The sequence below is a fragment of the Felis catus genome, chromosome E1 (assembly GCF_018350175.1).
Source record: "Felis catus isolate Fca126 chromosome E1, F.catus_Fca126_mat1.0, whole genome shotgun sequence".
NCBI lineage: Eukaryota > Metazoa > Chordata > Mammalia > Carnivora > Felidae > Felis > Felis catus.
Genome location: NC_058381.1, coordinates 61,289,593 through 61,307,019, shown reverse-complemented (window position 1 = coordinate 61,307,019; position 17,427 = coordinate 61,289,593). Strand labels below are relative to the sequence as shown.

The window sequence follows — 17,427 nt, the reverse complement described above, 5'->3', positions numbered from 1 at the left end:
GTGATCAACGTGAATCTCATTGATCTCTGAACGTTCAAGATCATGATCCCGAGATAAACCTCACGTGACTGTTAGTTACTGTGTAGTTACTGCTGAATTCAGCTTGTTTGTATTTGAAGATTAGTTGTCTGTGTAGGAGATACTTGGCTGGAACTTAATTTTCTCGCACCGTCCTTGCCACGTTTTGGGATTGTGGATTTCAGGTTAGTAATTTTGTGGTTTGGGCATTAATTTTAAAACCGTTTGCTTTACGCAACAGCCACCGAAACCTAAACATACACCGGATTCTAACCAAAGCGAAAGCGGTCCTGAGGGGCGGGGGCGGTAGCCTTGAGGTGGGATGATTTTAAAGCTCTGTCCAAGAGCCTGCCAGACACCTGCCACGCCATATTCACGAGTCGATCCTGGCCAGCCGCGGAAGTGCCCGGCGTCCGTGTGAGGTCTTCATGGTGGTGAGTTTCGGTCCTCTGGGGTTTGTGAGCCAATGAGGACGGATTATCTCTGAGCCTCTCGAGGGCAGATGGAGATAATGACAGTCCAGAGTCTGTCCAGATACCATGGCAGATGGTGTCCTGGTGACCTTCAAAGCAGATGAGTGGCTACAGAGAATCACAGCCTTTCCTACCTGTCCAGATACCTCCAAGAGGGGCCAGCGTGTCCAGCTGTCAGCTTTGATGCTGACGATGGCCTGTTCTTTCAGTGGCTGGGATACGCCCGGAAGACTGCTCTGTTCTGGGAGCTCGCTACCATTAGATGGTCTAGGCCATCTTATCCTGTAAGCAGAAACGAGGTGCCAGTGAGACTAACTCATTTATTTGAATAGAAGAAAGGACAAGACCTCTGTTCTCAAAATTAAGACCAGAAATGAGTTACTTGTCTAATTCTTAGAATTGTCTGCTTTTACTCCATGCTAAAATAACTGTTTCCCCTTGAACATCATGCCGTCTTGTGAAAGTCGGTGCACGTGTCCCAGAGACACTATTCAAAGTTCTCTGCAAGTGGCCCTCAGAGACGCAGGCACCTTTGGCCGGAGACAGCCGGAAGCGCTATCGCCTCACGGAGACCACTTCGTCACACCCCACAAAACGGTGGACACCGTGATTCGAGAGGACATCAGACAGCCCCACAGTCCACTCTGGGGGGTGGTGGCATGCAGGGAAAGCTCCAGTGAGATTTCAGCCATGTTAGTGTTTGCATACAGCACCGTCCTTGGTGTGCACAGAACAAGGTTCCAGAGCCCTGCTCAAACTCTGCCACAAGTTGCCGCAGCCGTGGCCGCGAAGGGACTGAGACACAGAGCCCCTGGAGGTCCATTCTCTCGCGACGGCCTCAGTCTCGGTGTGCCTGGTGTTTGGGGGGCCCACCTCGCAGAGGAAACCAAGGGAGGAAGCTCCCCCCTGGGCCGAGGGGTGGACGGCAAGGCGTCTAAACCCTGGAAACAAGGGTGGGGCGCGCGTGCCTTCCACCCCCGATGGGACACGGAGGGAGCCACCCAAGGCGGCAGCACGCGTTCCAGCCCCAGCACCGCTCGGACTCATCCACGGGGTCAGATCCGTGCAGGCCTCCAGCTCACTGTCAATCGTGTTTCCCCCCACCTTCTTCCAGGTGAAGCTTTTTTTTTCTGGTAAAGTACACATAAAATTGACCATTTTAGAATACAATTCACAGCTCTAAGTGCACTCCCACTGTCCTGTGGCCGTCATCACCTCTACCTCCATTCCAGAACATCCCGTCTCCCCAGAACAGAGGCCTTGTGCCCTCGGGCAGTCCCCACTGCTCCCTCCCCAGCCCCTGGCGAGCGCAGGCCGCCTCTTTGTCCCGTGGACGTTTCAGAACTGGGATCACCATGTGTGACCTTGATGACCCCTGCTTTCTCTCTCGTGTTTCCAAGTTTATGCCTGTTGTAAACGCTGCTCTTTGTTCTTGCGCAGGGTCTCCAGGGAGAGGAGGGCCCTGAGGACACCCTGCCGTGAGCAGCTCAGGCTGGCGCTGCCGCTGACACACGCCTGCTCGCCAGCCGTAACTCGTGGCGCAGAGGGATCATCTTAGCTTTTTAAATCGTGTAAAGATTGGCCCGCACCCACTTTTGAGGGCGTGCATGATTTCGTGAGTTTTGACAGATGCCACCGCCACAGTCCGCACACGGGCGCCCCGCTACGCACCCCCCTTCCCACCGTTTCCACCCCTGGCTGCAGCACCCGCTGACTTCCTCTCTCGACTTTGGGTTTTTTTCGGGCATCTTACAGTGTGTGCTTCCCGTGGCTGTGCAACCAGCCTGGTTATCCTTTCGCGGTTTGGGAGGCTGCGGGTCCGAGTCTGGGCGGCAGCGGGGCAGGCCGCTAGCTGCTGGTGGTGCCGGCCATCCGTGGCTGGGAGGTGGGTCCCGCCAGCCTCCGCCTCTTGTCACGCGACTATCTCCCCTGTGCGCATCTGTCCCTCCTCTCACCGCGATGCCTGCCGCTGGGTCAGGGCCCCCCTGACGGCCTCATCTTAAATTGGCTCCAACTGCAGAGGTTCACAGGTGCTGGGGGCAGGGCTTTGGCGTGGGTGAGGGGACATGGTTCACCTGGCACACGGTGCACCCAGCCCTCGAGTCGGCTTGTGTGTCTTGGTGGTTGCGAAAGTATCAGCTGTGTGCCCTTCTGACCACTAGACCCCCGTTTCTGGCTTGGGGAGGTCGTAGGCTCTGCTGCAAAGACCCAGAGGGAGGCTGTGGGTGGACAGGATCAATGGCCCAGGGCAAGATCGCGGGGTGTCCCGGGCGGGTGCCCTGCCTTCCCACTGGGAGGGGCTCTCCTCCAGCCTCCCTAAGGCTTTTTTCTTCTGCGTTTGGCAGAACTTGTTAGTGATGTCATGTGTCCTCACGTTGTCTTTATTGTGAGGCAAAATCCCCATGGCGCACAGGTGGCCGCGACAAGGCGGACGAGTGGGCACAATGTCCTCACAGCACCAGGCGGCCGCCAGCCATCTGTCTCTACCTTCTTTACCCACAATACCTTGCACGCACGAAGGACTCCCTCCCGTCTCCTCCTTCTCCACGTCTCTTGGGAGCCACTGATCTGTTTTATGCCTCTGGTCTGCCTGTTGTCCTACGAACCGCATCATAGGGGACCTTTTGTCTCGCTCCTCAAACTTCGCATATTGTCTGAGCGTTTTTCCGGGCTGCAGCCTTCGTCAGAACCTCAGTCCTCTGTAGGGCTGCAGGACATCTGTTGTGTGCCGGCCACGCAGGCCTGTCCTCCTCTGTTGTTGGGCATTGGAGTCATTTCCACCTCTCGCTCGTAGGAGCACGTGCTGGCGACGTACCTCCACAAGTTTCAGTGTGGGCACCTGCTTTCATTTTTCTCAGGCACAGACCCAGGAGGGGCATGGCCGGGATGCAGGGTGATGCTGTACTCACCGGAGAAGCCGCCGCTTTTCCATGGCAGCTGCACCTTGTCCCGTCCCCACCGGCACCGCACCAGGGTTCCTGTGTCTCCACACAAACTCGCTGGCATTTGAGGTTTCCGTTTTCTACGTGAGAGCCATGCTAGCGGGTGTGAAATGGTGTGCGTTTCCGTCAGGATCGCTACGTCCAGCTTCTTCATGTGCTTGTTGATTGTCTGTGTGTCTTTGGGAAAATGTTCTAGTCCTTGGCACAATTTTTTCTTCTTCTTTTTTTTTTTTTAGAGCATGAATGCATGTGAGTGGGGGAGAGAGGCAGAGGGAGAGAGAATCTTAAGCAGGTGTCATGCTCAGCCCAGAGGCCGACCTGGGGCTCGATCCCACACGCCGCGAGATCACGATCTGAGCCAAAATCAAGAGTCGATGCTCAACCATCGACTGAGCCACCCAGAAGCCCCCGCAGTTAAAACGTATGTAACACAGTTTACAATTTTAGCCCTTTTTGCGCACTGTTCAGTGACAATGAGTATATTGACACTGTGGCCACCATCTCCGTCTCCAGAACTGTTAATTATCCCAAACTAAACGTGTTCCCACCGACCAGAATCTTCCCCTGTCTGTCCCCTCAGCCTTTGGTAGCCTCTGTGTCACCTACTGTCTCAGGGAGTCCGCTGTTCCGGGGGCCTCATGGCTCATGGGAGCGACTCACACACTATTTGTCCTTCTGTGTCTGCTTATTCACTTAGTAGGTCTTCAGGGTTCACCCATAGCAGGTGTCAGGACTGCATTTGCTCATTTTTAAATTGGGTTGTCTTTTTGTTGAGTTGCAGGAATATGTTAATATACTTGGAATACATGATATGCAAATATTTTCTCCCATTCTGTAGGTTGTCTTTTCACATTCTTGATAATATTCTTTGATGTATAAAAGTTTTAATTTCTGGGCCATCTGGGTGGCTCAGTCAGTTAAGCATCCGACTCGTGGCTTTGACTTAGGTCATGGTCTCATGGTGCATGAGTTCAAACTGCATTGAACTATCAGTACTTGGGATTCTCTCTCTCCCTGTCTCTTTGACCCTCCCCTGCTCGTTCTGTCTCTCAAAATAAATAAACTTCAAAAAAAATTTTTTTTAAGTTTTAACTTGTTATGAAGCATAATTGGTTTTTTAAAAAATTTTTTCTTTTGTTGCTCATTTACTTCCGGTGTCAACCCTGAGAATCTGTTGCCAAATCTGTGGTCATGAATGTTTATCCCTGTGTTTTCCCTTGTAAGAGTTTTATAGTTTTAGTTCTGACAGTTGGGTCGCTGATCTATTTTGAAGTAATTTTTGTATATGAAATGGGGTAAGGTTCCGTTCTTTTTGCATGTGGTTATTCATTTGTCGAAGATGGTGTTCTCTCTTCTTGAATGTTCTTGGAGCCCTTGTTGAAAATCCACTGGCCATAGATGCTTGGGTAGATTTCTGGACTCTGTTCTATTCCGTTGGCCCATGTGTCTACCCTTAGACCCAAGTCATACTGTTTTGATTACTGCAGCTTTGTAGGAAAATTTGAAATGAGCAAGTATGAGTCCTCCAGCTTTGTTTTTCTTGTTCTTTTCCAACATGGTTGTGACTATTAGGACCCCTTATATCCTTATGAATTTGAGGATTGGCTTTTCTAGTTCTGCAAAAGGCCCCTGGATTTATAATAGGGATTGTATTGGGGAGCACTGGCATCTTAACAATAGAAGCTCCTCCTCGGGAACACAGGAGGACAGGATATTTCATTTATTCAGGTCTTTGTAATTTCTTTCAGCAGTGGTTTGTAGTTTTGAATCTACAAATCTTCCACCTCTTTGGTTAAATTTACTCCTAGGGATTTTATTCTTTTGGTGCTCTGATAAGTGGAATTGTTTTCTTAACTTCCTTTTGGGTTGTTCACTGCCGGTGCACAAACACAGCTGATTTTTGTGTGTTGGCCTCGTACACTGCATCCTCCTTGAATTTGTCTCTTTGCTCTCATAGTTTGTGTGTGTGGCTTCTGTGTGAGTTTCGATTGATACAATCGTGTCATCTGCAAACAAAGATAGTTTTACTTCCTCCTTTCCTATTTAGATGCCTTTCCTTTGGCTCGGCTACTTGGTCTGGCTAGGACGTCCAGGGGTGTTGAGCAGCAGTGGTGAGAACAGGTATTCTTGTCTTGAACGTAGAAGAAAAGCTTTCAGTCCGTTTCCATTGGGCATGATGGAAGCTGTGGATCTCTTTTGAGTTTTTCCTGCTTGAATTTTGTTGAGTTTCTTGGCTGCGTACATCAAACTTGGGGAGTTTTCAACCACAATATCTTCATATATTTTCCTGTCCTTTCCTCTCTGTTCTCCCGCTGGAGTTCCAACAGTACACATGATGGCGTGCCAGATGGTGTCCCATGGGTATCTTTTCTTTTTTTGAGAGAGAGCGAGCGACTACACACACATGTGAGCGGGGGAGGGGGTAGACAGAGAAAATCTTAAGCAGGCTCCACACTCGGCACATTGAGTCGAGCCCACAACCCTGAGGTCATGGCCTGAGCCGGACTGAGCTACTCAGGTGCTCCTCGTTTGTTTTCTTCCCCTGCTGATTAGATTGTGTCCATTACCCGACCTTCAAGTTCACTGATTCTTTCTGATGCCTGCCCAAATCTGCTTTTGAACACCTAATGTGAAATTTTTATTTTAGCTACTATACTTTTCAGCTCCACAAAAATTTCTATTTTGCTCCTTTTTAGAATTTCTCTTTTTTGATTTCTCTGATTCCTTTTAGTTTTTTGCCCATGGCTTCCCTTCTCTCTTTGTGCATATTTAAGACAATTAATTTAAAGTCTTTTGTCCAGTAAGTGCAATTTCTGCACTTCCTCACAGACGGCTTGTCAATTTTTCCCCCTATGAATGGCCCATAGTTTCCTGGTCCTTTATGTTTTGTAATGTTTTTGTTGACAACTGCACAACTTGAATACCACAGCACTGTAACTCTGGAAATCAGATTCTCCCCCTTCCCCAAGGACTGTTGTTGCCTGACAAAAGCTGTAGTTGTCCATTTATTTGATAACTTTTCCAAACTATTTGGTAAAGACTGTATATCTTGTCCTGTGCGGTCGCTGAGTGTATGTCTTGTCCTGTGCGGTCACTCGACTTTGTTCCTTTAGCTTGTGTTCAGTTGATGTTTCATCAGAGATTTCCTTAAATTCCTGGACCTAATAAGATTGTTTTTTAAGTTTCATTTATTTATTTTTAGAGAGAGAGAGGGAGAGAGTGCATGTGCACACAAGCAAGTGGGGGAGGGGCAGAGAGAGGGGAAGAGAATCCCAAGCAGACGCCCCACTCAGCACAGAGCCGGACATGGGGCTTGATCCCATGACCCTGGGATCGTAACCTGAGATGAAATCAAGAGTTGGACGCTCAAACGAGCCACCTAGGCACCCCGGTCTGTATGTGTCTTTATATTTAAAGTGGGTTTCTGGGGCGTCCAACTTTGGCTCAGGTCATGATCTCACAGTTTGTGAGTTCAAGCCCCATGTCGGGCCCTGTGCTGACAGCTCGGAGCCTGGAGCCTGCTTAGGATTCTGTGTCTCCTTCTTTCTGCCCCTCCCCTGCTCATGTTCTCTCTCTCAAAAATAAACATTAAAAAAAAAAAAAATAAAAAGAAAGTGAGTTTCTTGCAGAGAATATACATACAGGTAGGGTTATGATTTTTGATTTGCTTTGACAATCTTTTTTTTTTTTTTGATGTGTTTTAATTGGTGCATTTAAACCATTGGTGTTCAAAGTGATTATTGATAGAGTTGGATTAAAACCCACCATAGTCGTCACTGTTTTCTATGTGTTGCCCTCATTCTTTGAAAACTATACGCGTAGGTATAGGTCTTTCTGGCATTTATCCTGCTTGTTCCTGCTTCTGGGTCTGTGGTTTCATGTCTGACATTAACTTGGGGAAACTCTCTATCCTGGTTGTTTCAGTATTTCCCGTCCCTTCAAACAGCTCCAGAATTCCTTCTGGTGTTCACATTACAGGCATCCACACCTCGTGTACTTGTCCTGCGGTTCTGGACATTCTGCTCTGGCTTTATTTTTTCAGTCTTTGCTCCTTTCAGTACTGGAAGTTTCTACTCATATTTCCTGAAGTCCAGGGGACTCTTCCCTTAGCTATGTCCAGTCTACTGATAAGCCCCTCAAGACATTTATTTGTTGCAGTGTTGTGTTTTTAATCACCAACCTTTCTTTTTAGTTGTTAGGGTTCCCATCTCTCTGCCGACATCGCCCACCTACCCTCGTGTGCTGTCTCCTTTATGCGTCAGAGCCCCTGGTGTATTAACCCAGTCCGTTAACACCAACATCCTGACCCTGTGGGCTCGGATGTGGCGCTCTCTTCAAATTGTGTTTTTCCTTAGTTATTCTGACTTGCAGTTTTTTCTTGACGGCTAGTCCTGCTGTACTGTGTAAAGGAACTGCTGTAAAATAGGCCTTTAGTGATGTGGGGGTGGGGGAGGGCGGTGGTCTGCACTCCCAGGGTCAGGGCTCAGTCTTTAGTAACTTCTCACTGGTTCTGTTTCTCAGTTTTCTCTCCCCTCAGGTGGGACTCACAGCTACAGGGGGCTGTCTCCCTTCCCCCAGGTCAGTTGGGCTGTTGATAATAATATGCTAATACTCCAGCAGGTTAGGCTCTGGGTAGCTGTTTTCCTCCCGAAGGCCTGTTCAGAAGAGCCCTCTGGAGAATTCCAGAATAGCTTTCCTCCCTCCCCCTGCTTCTTGTCCTGTGTTCCCTAGGAGAATCTGGATGAGCTCCTGCAGGTAAAGCCCCCAAACCCCTCTGACTGCGTCCCCTAGAGCGTTTAATTCGGAACCGTCCACACAGAGCCTCCAGCACTTTGTGAACCCAAGGTAAGGTTTTCCTAGCCCAGCACTGGCTCCCCACGGGACGGTCCCTGCACCTGCCATGTCTCTCTGTTCCTGGGGAAGCAGTGTGGCCCAGGTCTGCCCCTCTCTTGCCGATGCGAGTGCCCTTGCTTTTTCAGACTGTTCAGCGGTTTACTTGTCAGGGCTAGTGGCAACTTCTAGGCTCCTTACATGTGGAAAACCAAAGTCCTTGATTCCTTTATTTTGAGGCTCTTGTTAGGTGCTTAAACCCTTAGGCATGTTATGTGTTTGGTGAGTTGACCTGTATCATCATGTCACGTCCTTGTTTATGCCCGGTAACTTTCCTCGTTCTGAGGTCTGCTTTGACATGAATATAGCTGCTCCACACTTGTTTTTGACGTGTTCACATGCTGTCTCTTTCCCATCCTTTTACTTTTAGCCTACCTGTGTCATTTAAAGTTGGGCCTTGTTTTTCATCCAATCTGACCATCTTTTTTAATTAAAAAACTTATTAGAGTTGACATACAGTATTAGTTGCAGGTGCACAACATAGTGACTCGACAATTCTATACATTACTCAGCACTCACCATGTGTCACGCCATCTGTCACTACTTATTATAGTACTGTCGACTACCTTCCCTATGCTCTATTTTCATCTGCGTGACTTTAGTTTACAACTGGAGGTTTGTACCTTGCAATCCCCTTCACCTGTTTCACCCACTTCCCCACCCCTCTGGCAACCACCAGTCTGTCTTCTGTATTTGCGGGCTTGTTTCTACTTTGTCCACTTGTTTTATTTGTAGATTCCACACGAGTGAATCATATGGTGTTTGTCTCTCTGTCTTATTTCGTGTAGCACAGTGCTCTCTAGATCTATCCACGTTGTTGCAGATGGCAAAGTCGAATCCTTTTTACGACAGTAATGGTCCATCGCACGCATACCACATCTCCTTTATCCATTCATCTATCCATGCACTGGGGCTGCTCCCACACCTCGGCTACTGTAAATAACGCTGCAGGAAACATAAGGTGCATGTACTTTTTCAAATTAGTTTTGTCTTCTTTGGGTAAATACCGTAATGGAATTTACGAGGTCATATGGTAAAATTCTTCTAATTGTTTGAGGAACTTCATACTGTTTTCCACAGCGGCTGCACACCGTACACTCCCACAGTAGTGCACGAAAGTTTTCTCCACATCCTCACCAACTCTTTCTTGTCTTTTAAAAAATGTTTTTAAATGTTTATTTTTGAGAGGCAGAGTGTGAGCAGAGAGAGCAAGAGCAAGAGTGAGAGAATGTGAACAGGCTCCAGGCTCTGAGCTGTCAGCACAGAGCAGGACGTGGGGTCTGAACCCATGAAACTCGAATCATTACCTGAGTTGAAGTTGGATGCCTGACTGAGCCCCCCCCAGGTGCCTCACTTGCCTTTTTGCGAATAGCCATTCTGACAAATGTCAGGTGATCTCGCTTTGTAGTTTTTTTTTCTAAGTTTATTATTTTGTGAGAGAGTGCGCCCGTGCGCACACGCGTGAGTGCGGGAAGGACAGAGGGAGAGAGAGAATCTCTGTTGGCCATCTGTAGGTCTTCTTTGGAGAAATGTCCATCCAGGTTTTCTGCCCATATTTTAATCAGCTTATTTTTCGGTGTTAGGTTGTAGAAGTCCTTTGTGTATTTTGGATATTAACCCCGTGTGGATATATCATTTACAAAGGACTTCTCCCATTCAGTAGGCTGCCACCTTCTTTTGTTGGTTTCCTTGGCTGTGCAGACTTTTATTTTGTCGTAGTTTATTTTTGCTTTTGTTTTTCTTGCCTGAGGAGACATATTCACAAATATTTACTGCCTGTTTTCTTCTAGGAGTTTAATGGTTCCAGATTTTACATTCAGGTCTTAAATCCCTTTCGAGTTTATTTATTTTTTTATTGTGTGGTACAAGAAAGTGGTCCAGTTTTCCCAACACCACTTGTTGTCTTTCCCCTGTTATGTATTTTTGCCTCCTTTGTGATAGAATTAACTTGGGTTTATTTCTGGGCACTCTGTTTTGTTCCGTTGATCTATGTGTCTGTTTTTGGGCCAGTACCGTACGGTTTCATTTTAGCTTTGTAGAGGATCTTGAAATCTGGGATTGTGATACCTTCAGCTTTGTTGTTTTCCCAAGATTGCTTTGGCTATTTGTGGTCTTCTGTAGAACAATACAAATTTTAGGTTTTTTTGTTCTAGTTCTGTGAAAAATTTGTATTTTGTAGGGGGATGACACTGAATCTGGAGATTGCTTTTGGTAGTAGGGCCATTTTAACAATATTGATTCAGGTGTACCTGGGTGGCTCAGTTGGTTGAGAGTCTGACTCTTGGTTTCTGCTCAGGTCATGATCTCACGGTTCATGAGTTCGACCCCCGTATCAGGCTCTGTGCTGACAGCCCAGAGCCTAGAGCCTGCTTCGGACTCTGTGTCTCCCTGTCTCTGCCCTTCCCTGATCATGCACGTGCACTCGTGCTTGCTCTCTCAAAATGAATGAACATTAACAAAAATTAAAAACTTACTCTTAGGGGCGCCTGGGTGGCTCAGTCGGTTAAGCATCTGACTTTGGCTCAGGTCGTGATCTCACGGTTCGTGGGTTAGAGCCCCGCATCGGGCTGTGTGCTGACAGCTCGGAGCCCGGAGCCTGTTTCAGATTCTGTGTCTTCCTCTGTCTCTGCCCCTCCCCCACTCATGCTCTGTCTCCCTCTGTCTCAAAAATAAATAAACATTAAAAAAATTGTTTTTTTTTTTTTAAAAAGGAATTTAAGAGGAAACATTAGTGTATTTGCCCAGATCTTTCCATTTCTGTTGATTAAAAAAAAAAATTTTTTTTAATGTATTTTTGAGTGAGAGAGACCATGAGCAGGGGGGGGTGCAAAGAAAGAGGGAGACACAGAATCTGAAGCAGGCTCCAGGCCCTCAGTTGTCAGCACAGAGCCTGATATGGAGCTCGAACTCACGAATTGTGAGATCATGACCTGAGCCGGAGTTGGAGGCTTAACCAACTGAGCCACCCAGGCATACCAATGTTTATTGATTTTTGAGAGAGAGACAACACGAGCAGGGGGGAGGTAGAGAGAGGGGAAGAGAGAACTGAAGCAGGCCTGATGCAGGGCTCAACCCCACAAACCGTGAGATGACCTGAGCTGAAGGCGGACATTTAGCCAACTGAGCCACCCAGGCACCCCGATCTCATTCCTGAAGTTCCAAGTTTCGTTCTGTCGTTTGCTTTTTGCCTGAAGAACTTCCCTCGGCGTTGCTTTCTGAGCAGCTCTGCTGGTTCAGGACTCTTAGTTCACCTTCATGTGGGAAGATCGATTTCATCTGTATTCCTGGTATTTCTATGGGTACAGTATTCTAGATGATTACTTTCAGTCTTTAAAAAAAAACTGTCCAGTCACATGGGCTCTGGTTTCTGGTGAGAAATCTGTTGTTCACATTGTTGTTACTCTGTATAAAATTAGTCCCTTTTTTTGGGCTGCTTTCAAGATAAAAAATCTTCAGGTTCATTAGTCAGTGGTGTTTTGACATAGTTTTAACTTTTGGGGGTGTACTGAGCTTTGTGAATCCTTAAATTTGTCTTTTGCCAAATTTGGGATACTTCCAACCATTTTGGTAAAAAACAGTATTTTTACACCAATGTCTTTCTCTTTTTGCTGGGAATCCATTAATGCACACATCAGATCTTTTTATATTGTCCCACAAGTCCCCAAGGCTTGGTTTGTTTCCAAATGTTTATCCACTAAATTTTCACTTTAAAGTTTGTAACTTCTGGTTTATTTCGACAGCATTTGCCCTTCTTTCATGGGAGTATGGTTATAATGACTAGAGTTTTAAAAGGCTCTAATATATCTTTTTCTGAGCATTCCACCAACACATTTAAGTTGACATCTGTTGACTTTCTTTTCCTTTTAGACTTTCCTGGCTCTTTGTATGTTGACTCTGAGTACTAAAATCCTCTAGAAAATGTTGGTATGTTTTGTTTTTCGGTTTTTGTTTTTGGAAGCAGGCAAACAGTCTGACTAGGTTCCGACCACACACGCTTTCTTCCCCTGGATGGTCCTTGGTTTGAGTCCGCTGTTCTCCAAGTGCACGGTGCTAGCTGGGCCTACATCTGTGTGCACCACCAGGGCCAGTCTACATGGTAGCTCAGTTAATGAAGTCTCTGCCACCACAGCTCCAGGTGTACACAGCTTAGGGCGAATTCAGGGTATCCTATGGGAGGGGGGAGGAGCTCTTCTATACTTCCATCTTCCAGATACCCCTTTGCCTGGTTTTTGGCTAAAAAAATTTTAGGTTTTACCTCACTGTGGTGTTGTACTCTCTCTGATTGGGTCCAGCTTGGGGCCAAAGTGGCGAGAAAAAAGATCTCACAAGGACCCCCCCCCCCCACACACACACACACCCTCTTTGGAGTATACAGGTGTCCCTTTTTCTAGTCTCCCGTCTCTGAGCCCTCAGTGTGTCCAGAGCTGTCCGAGCAGATCTCCCCAGTGTCCACGGGCCCTTCCCAGCACTCTCCAGGTAGAGAGGGAGGAGGTGTCTCCCGGGTCCGTGGTGTTTGCTCCTAAGTACAGTTCTGTATTCAGGCTGCCCGGGGGGTTACGAGAGAGGAAGATACGGGAAAATCATCACCACACTGGTTCTTCTACAGTTTTAGTCCCACAGTCCCAATCTGCCTGCTGCTATTTACTTTTCAGAGTACTGGGAAAATGCTTCATTCTGTTCAGGGATGTCAGCTGTAACCCTGGGAAGGCACAGGGCAAAGTGTGCTTATGCCCACGGGATTACCCATCTCCTCAGAGGTCACCTGAGACCCTGGCTAACATCTGTTGTGTGGCGGCGGATGTAAACACGGAGGAAGCAACAAGCGGTGAGTCCTTGCAGCACAGCATTCCACGGAAACCTGCGCGTGCTGGACAGTGGCCTACGGGTCAGTCACTGCGCGCCGTGGTTCTTACAGCCGTTTAGGCCTGAACTTACTATGTGGCTGCAGGTAGGCTCCCGACGGGCACTGATGTCTTCGTTGTAGACTAAACATGGCTCTAAATGTGGGCCTACCTCTAATTAGCAGTGCTTCTGCTACATGAAAGACCTGTTGGTTAGTGAACTGTCCCCTTTATCTGGAGGCTCTTCTCTTCTATGTCTGTTTCTTGGATAAAGGTAGCTTATCCTCTAGGATAGCTGCTTTGACACCTGTTTGGACAAGTTTAACTTGAAGGAGAACCTAATGAGTTACCAGAGTAACGTTGTCTGACAGAAGGGGAGTTAAGGCCATACGCGTTTTAAGGTACCTATTAATGCAACGTGGACAGGAGATCTAAAGCCAATTGTGAACGCTTCCTTTCGTTAGGAGAACTAGTCTCTCTGTGTCAGAGTGAAGCGCCCCACGAGCTCTGTCTGTGAGCCCTGCAGCGCAGCTTCCTTGAGCTCCCACAGGGCCCCGCACCGACCTTCCCCGGTTGCCAGGGTTAGTTAGCAAGCTCCAGGACACCAGCGATCCCCACTGGGGACTTTCTGGTAGCCGGACGGTCACCGTGTCAGAGCGTGGAGCTTGCGCTGCCATGGGGGCGTAGATCTCAAGTTGTCAGCAGTGATCTTGATTCTTAGGCTGAAAGGCGGGTCCTTAGAAGAAATGGTGGCAACAGCCACAACCTCAAAGTAGGTTTCACAACTGCACTGTCATCGATAAAATCAGTGAGATTCCGTTATCACCACCTGTGCCCCCTGAGCCTCTTCCACGTGCGAACACCCCTCTCTGGCGGCAGAGCCCACACCACGGCCAGCACAGCAGCTCCTCGGTGCCTTTGCTCCAGTGCACTAGGCCCTTGGCAGGTCAGAGCACAAGTTAAAAAAAAAAAAAAAAAAAGAAAAAAAAAAAAACTTGTTTCAGTTTATCAAAATGACAATGATACTCTATTCAATTAAAATTAGTAAAAATATTTTATTGAATTTCAGGAACTTGGTAGTTTTAAAATTTAAAATCTTTGCACACAAATCACCACTATGCTTTCTAGAATTGTGGAGGTTAGGACTTGAAGACTGTCACTGATCTCCTTGTGTCACATAGCTTGGAAATCCTAAGTCCTGGGGCTGCCCCGCCCGACTCAGGGTCTATGCTGCTGTTCTAAGGGAGGATGGTGAAGGGAGTGGTGTCTTTAAGGAGCTCAGCTGTCCACGTGGAGACTCTTAAGGATGCCAGAGTAGGAGGGATCCCAAGTCATGCCCAGACACACCGCGCCACGTGGCTCACACGTGAGTTTCTCTTTCGTATTTTTGTTTGGTTTGGGGCAAAGCTGTTCAAATGAAGTTTCTAGTTCCTTGGGGAGCTCAGAAGTCTGGCAAAGGTCAAAGCAGAAACGTCCTGAAGTAAGACATTTAGGAACTTCCAGTGAACAGCTGGGGATTAGTTCGGAGCAACACGTCTGTTGAGGGGGCACCAGGAGTCAAGCAGGGACTCGAGCTCAGTGGCCGTGGATGTTTTGAGGGCTCCTGGGAATTCAGAGCTAACCGCAAACGGTTTTTAAGTGCCCGGGATACGACTATTTGCTAATCCATGTTGTTTTTCTGCCTTCTCCTTGATAGTCTTAAATTTCCATGTGCCAATCAATCAGCCAACTGAACAAGACAAGGAAGAGGCCCCCGAGCCCACTGAAAAAGGCACACGCCAGCTGCTTTACAGCAAAAATATCTGAGAGCTGGGTACTTTTTCTAAAGTCTATAATCCCAGCAAAAGTCCCTCCAGACCCACAAAGTCTGTTTTAGGCTCAGAAATAACCAACTAATGGACTGGGCTTACTTTGGGAGAACTACCCCAGTCTTTCTGGACGGTGACAGGTACACTGCTGTGGAGACACGGCTCCAGGCGGACACACGATGCATTGGCCAAGTCCGTGTTCGCGCTGGGGCGGCCTCGACCATTCACCTGCCCAGAGCTCAGTCAGAGCCCACGGGAGTCATGACTGGCAGGTCTGGAGCACTCAGCGGAGCGACCTGACCCTACGCAGGACATTATGCAATCGGCGTTATTTTGCAAATCGCAAACCTTCTGAGTAAAAAGACAAAAAAAACCTATACATTCCAAGGTTGTCTGTAAAGTGCCTGGAAGATGCAGACTGCTGCCCCGAGGCACTCTGACCCATCCGGGCTCCAGCCTGCAAGTTACCTGCCACTGTCACACACGTGGGGCCTCGTTCACATGATGGTTTCATTTTTATTTTTCTTTAATGGCTGAGTTATAAATCCAGCTAGTGTGCAGTAATTTCATTATTTTTCATACGCATTATCTGCAATAACATTGTGACAGCTCTGTACTGTGGGTTAACACACAATACTTAGAACAAATTTATCATATTTGGTCTGTAGGTAAATAAGGTTTTAAAATTGCCTAAATATACCACTCTGAGCCGTTTCATTCCACCAGGAAAATACAGGGTTTTCCCTCTCTTAAAAAAAAAAATTAAATACCAAAATAACTACATTTAAATAAATAACATGATGATGATGACATTTAAAAGTTCACAATAAGGCCAAAGCCCTCTTCTAGTTGCACGGCTGCTCAGCCCTGACCCCCTCAGAACGCTCAGGAAAGGCCAAGGGTTTTGTTCAGGGGCAGCGTGACGGAGGCCGGGCGGGGGGCGGGGGGGGGGGGGGCCCTTACTGCTCATTCACTCACCTTTGTTTCATCTCACTTTTGTGTCTTGTAGGAGAGAAGTCAGCTTTAGGACTGCTTCAGTTCTGAAAGGCTGAGGGGGATTTCCTGTCACAAATCAGAGAAGGACCTGGATGTTTCCAAGGCCCTCGTGTTAACACGCAGCCTCTCCTCCACCCCGCACCTGCTGCTGCCCGCGTGCCGGGCAGATGGCAGCGTCACCGGGTGGACGTCTGGTCGGACGATGGCTCTGTGCCTCGAGCCGGTGACCGTGACTAGGAACGTGCCACAGAGAGACCTATGACACTTGTCTGAAAAGGGTATGTGGAAGAAGACGGAATCTTTTTTCCAAATGAAGGAGGAACAGTTCTGTCGTTTGAAACACACACAACACTTAGGAGGCTCGTTTTACTTAGAGTGGAAAATTATGCCGGGACAAAGTCAACACAAAGAAACAAACAACAGAAAGTAGCAGGAAAGAGAACCAGTTAAGTGCAGCTCGGAGAGTCCGGCAGTTCTTTCGGTCATGGCTACATGCAGCCCAGCACGGGCATCCGTCTGTCCAGTCAGTCTGTCTGTCCATCCTAAATGCATCCGGCACCTGCTCTAACACGGAAAACCTGCAGATGTCATCAAGCAGCTCCATCTGAACATTAACAGGATAGACAAAAGGAAATCATTCCATAGGCTGAAAACAAACAACAAAAACAAAACTACATTGTTTCTTTTCCCCAAATGAAATCAACACAAAAAGTCCTGTGTGATTCCAAAATTTCCAGAGTAGAAATGGAGTGATCTGAAATGTCAAAGACCCCATTATTTCGTAAAGAAAGTACACCTCAAAATACTCTAATTCCACATGTGGACAACAAAACACGGTCTCATCTGCAAGCGCCAGCCCCAAGCGTCCTGGGAGGGCAGCGGGGACGGCGCCCGCCCTGTCCCGGCAGCTCCGCCTGCCCCAGGCACGGGCTCAACCAGGACCTCGCGCCTCTAATCCGGAGTCACCAGCTGAGCCCGGGGCGGGGAGACGCTGCCGGAACCAGGTTCTGTTGCATGTGGTTTTGTTCAGGTGTGACTTCTGTCTTTAAGGAGCGTAAGGCCACCTGGGTTTTGTGTTTTCAGTGCTGAGGTGAAGTCCAACCGCAGGGCCCTCTACCCACCGAGACGGCGTTCCGAGCGTCGGTGAGAGGCAGTGTCTCCTTTTGGCACCACAGAGTTGATATTAAAGTAAGAAAAGCTGTCCCAGTCGCTAGTTCTGGACACCCTTCTCCCTGCCGGCCGTCGGCGGCGCGTCCACACTCAGCGCGATGACGATGCTCTCGCCGTCTTCCGTCTTGACCCGCTTCAGCTCCGGCTGCTCCGACTGGTCGCCGTTCTGGCGCTTTGTGGGCAGGGAGGCGGACGCCGATGCGTGTGTTGCCAGCATGTGCAGAGGACTCGCCCCTGCTGCAAAGAGACAGTGAGTCAGACCCGCGTTCTCAGGTGCGCCCTCGTCCCC

General features: G+C 48.2%; 1 protein-coding gene across 2 annotated transcripts in view; it reads right to left on the bottom strand.

Moving 5' to 3' along the window:
• Window positions 1–13,554: 13,554 nt before the first annotated feature.
• FOXK2 (forkhead box K2) overlaps window positions 13,555–17,427 on the bottom strand; it is a 66,298-nt gene continuing 62,425 nt past the window's right edge. The window contains exons 9-11 of one of the 2 annotated variants that reach the window (XR_006590036.1): window positions 17,090–17,375; window positions 15,951–16,034; window positions 13,555–14,102 (exon numbers count right to left, since the gene is read on the bottom strand). Coding sequence is in view for 1 of the 2 variants with exons in the window: in XM_023244395.2 (XP_023100163.1) it covers window positions 17,179–17,375 (197 nt within the window). In the remaining variant the exon portion in view is untranslated. Of the gene's footprint in view, window positions 14,103–14,199; window positions 17,376–17,427 lie in introns of those variants that run through there. The other variant, XM_023244395.2, reaches the window with a different exon arrangement.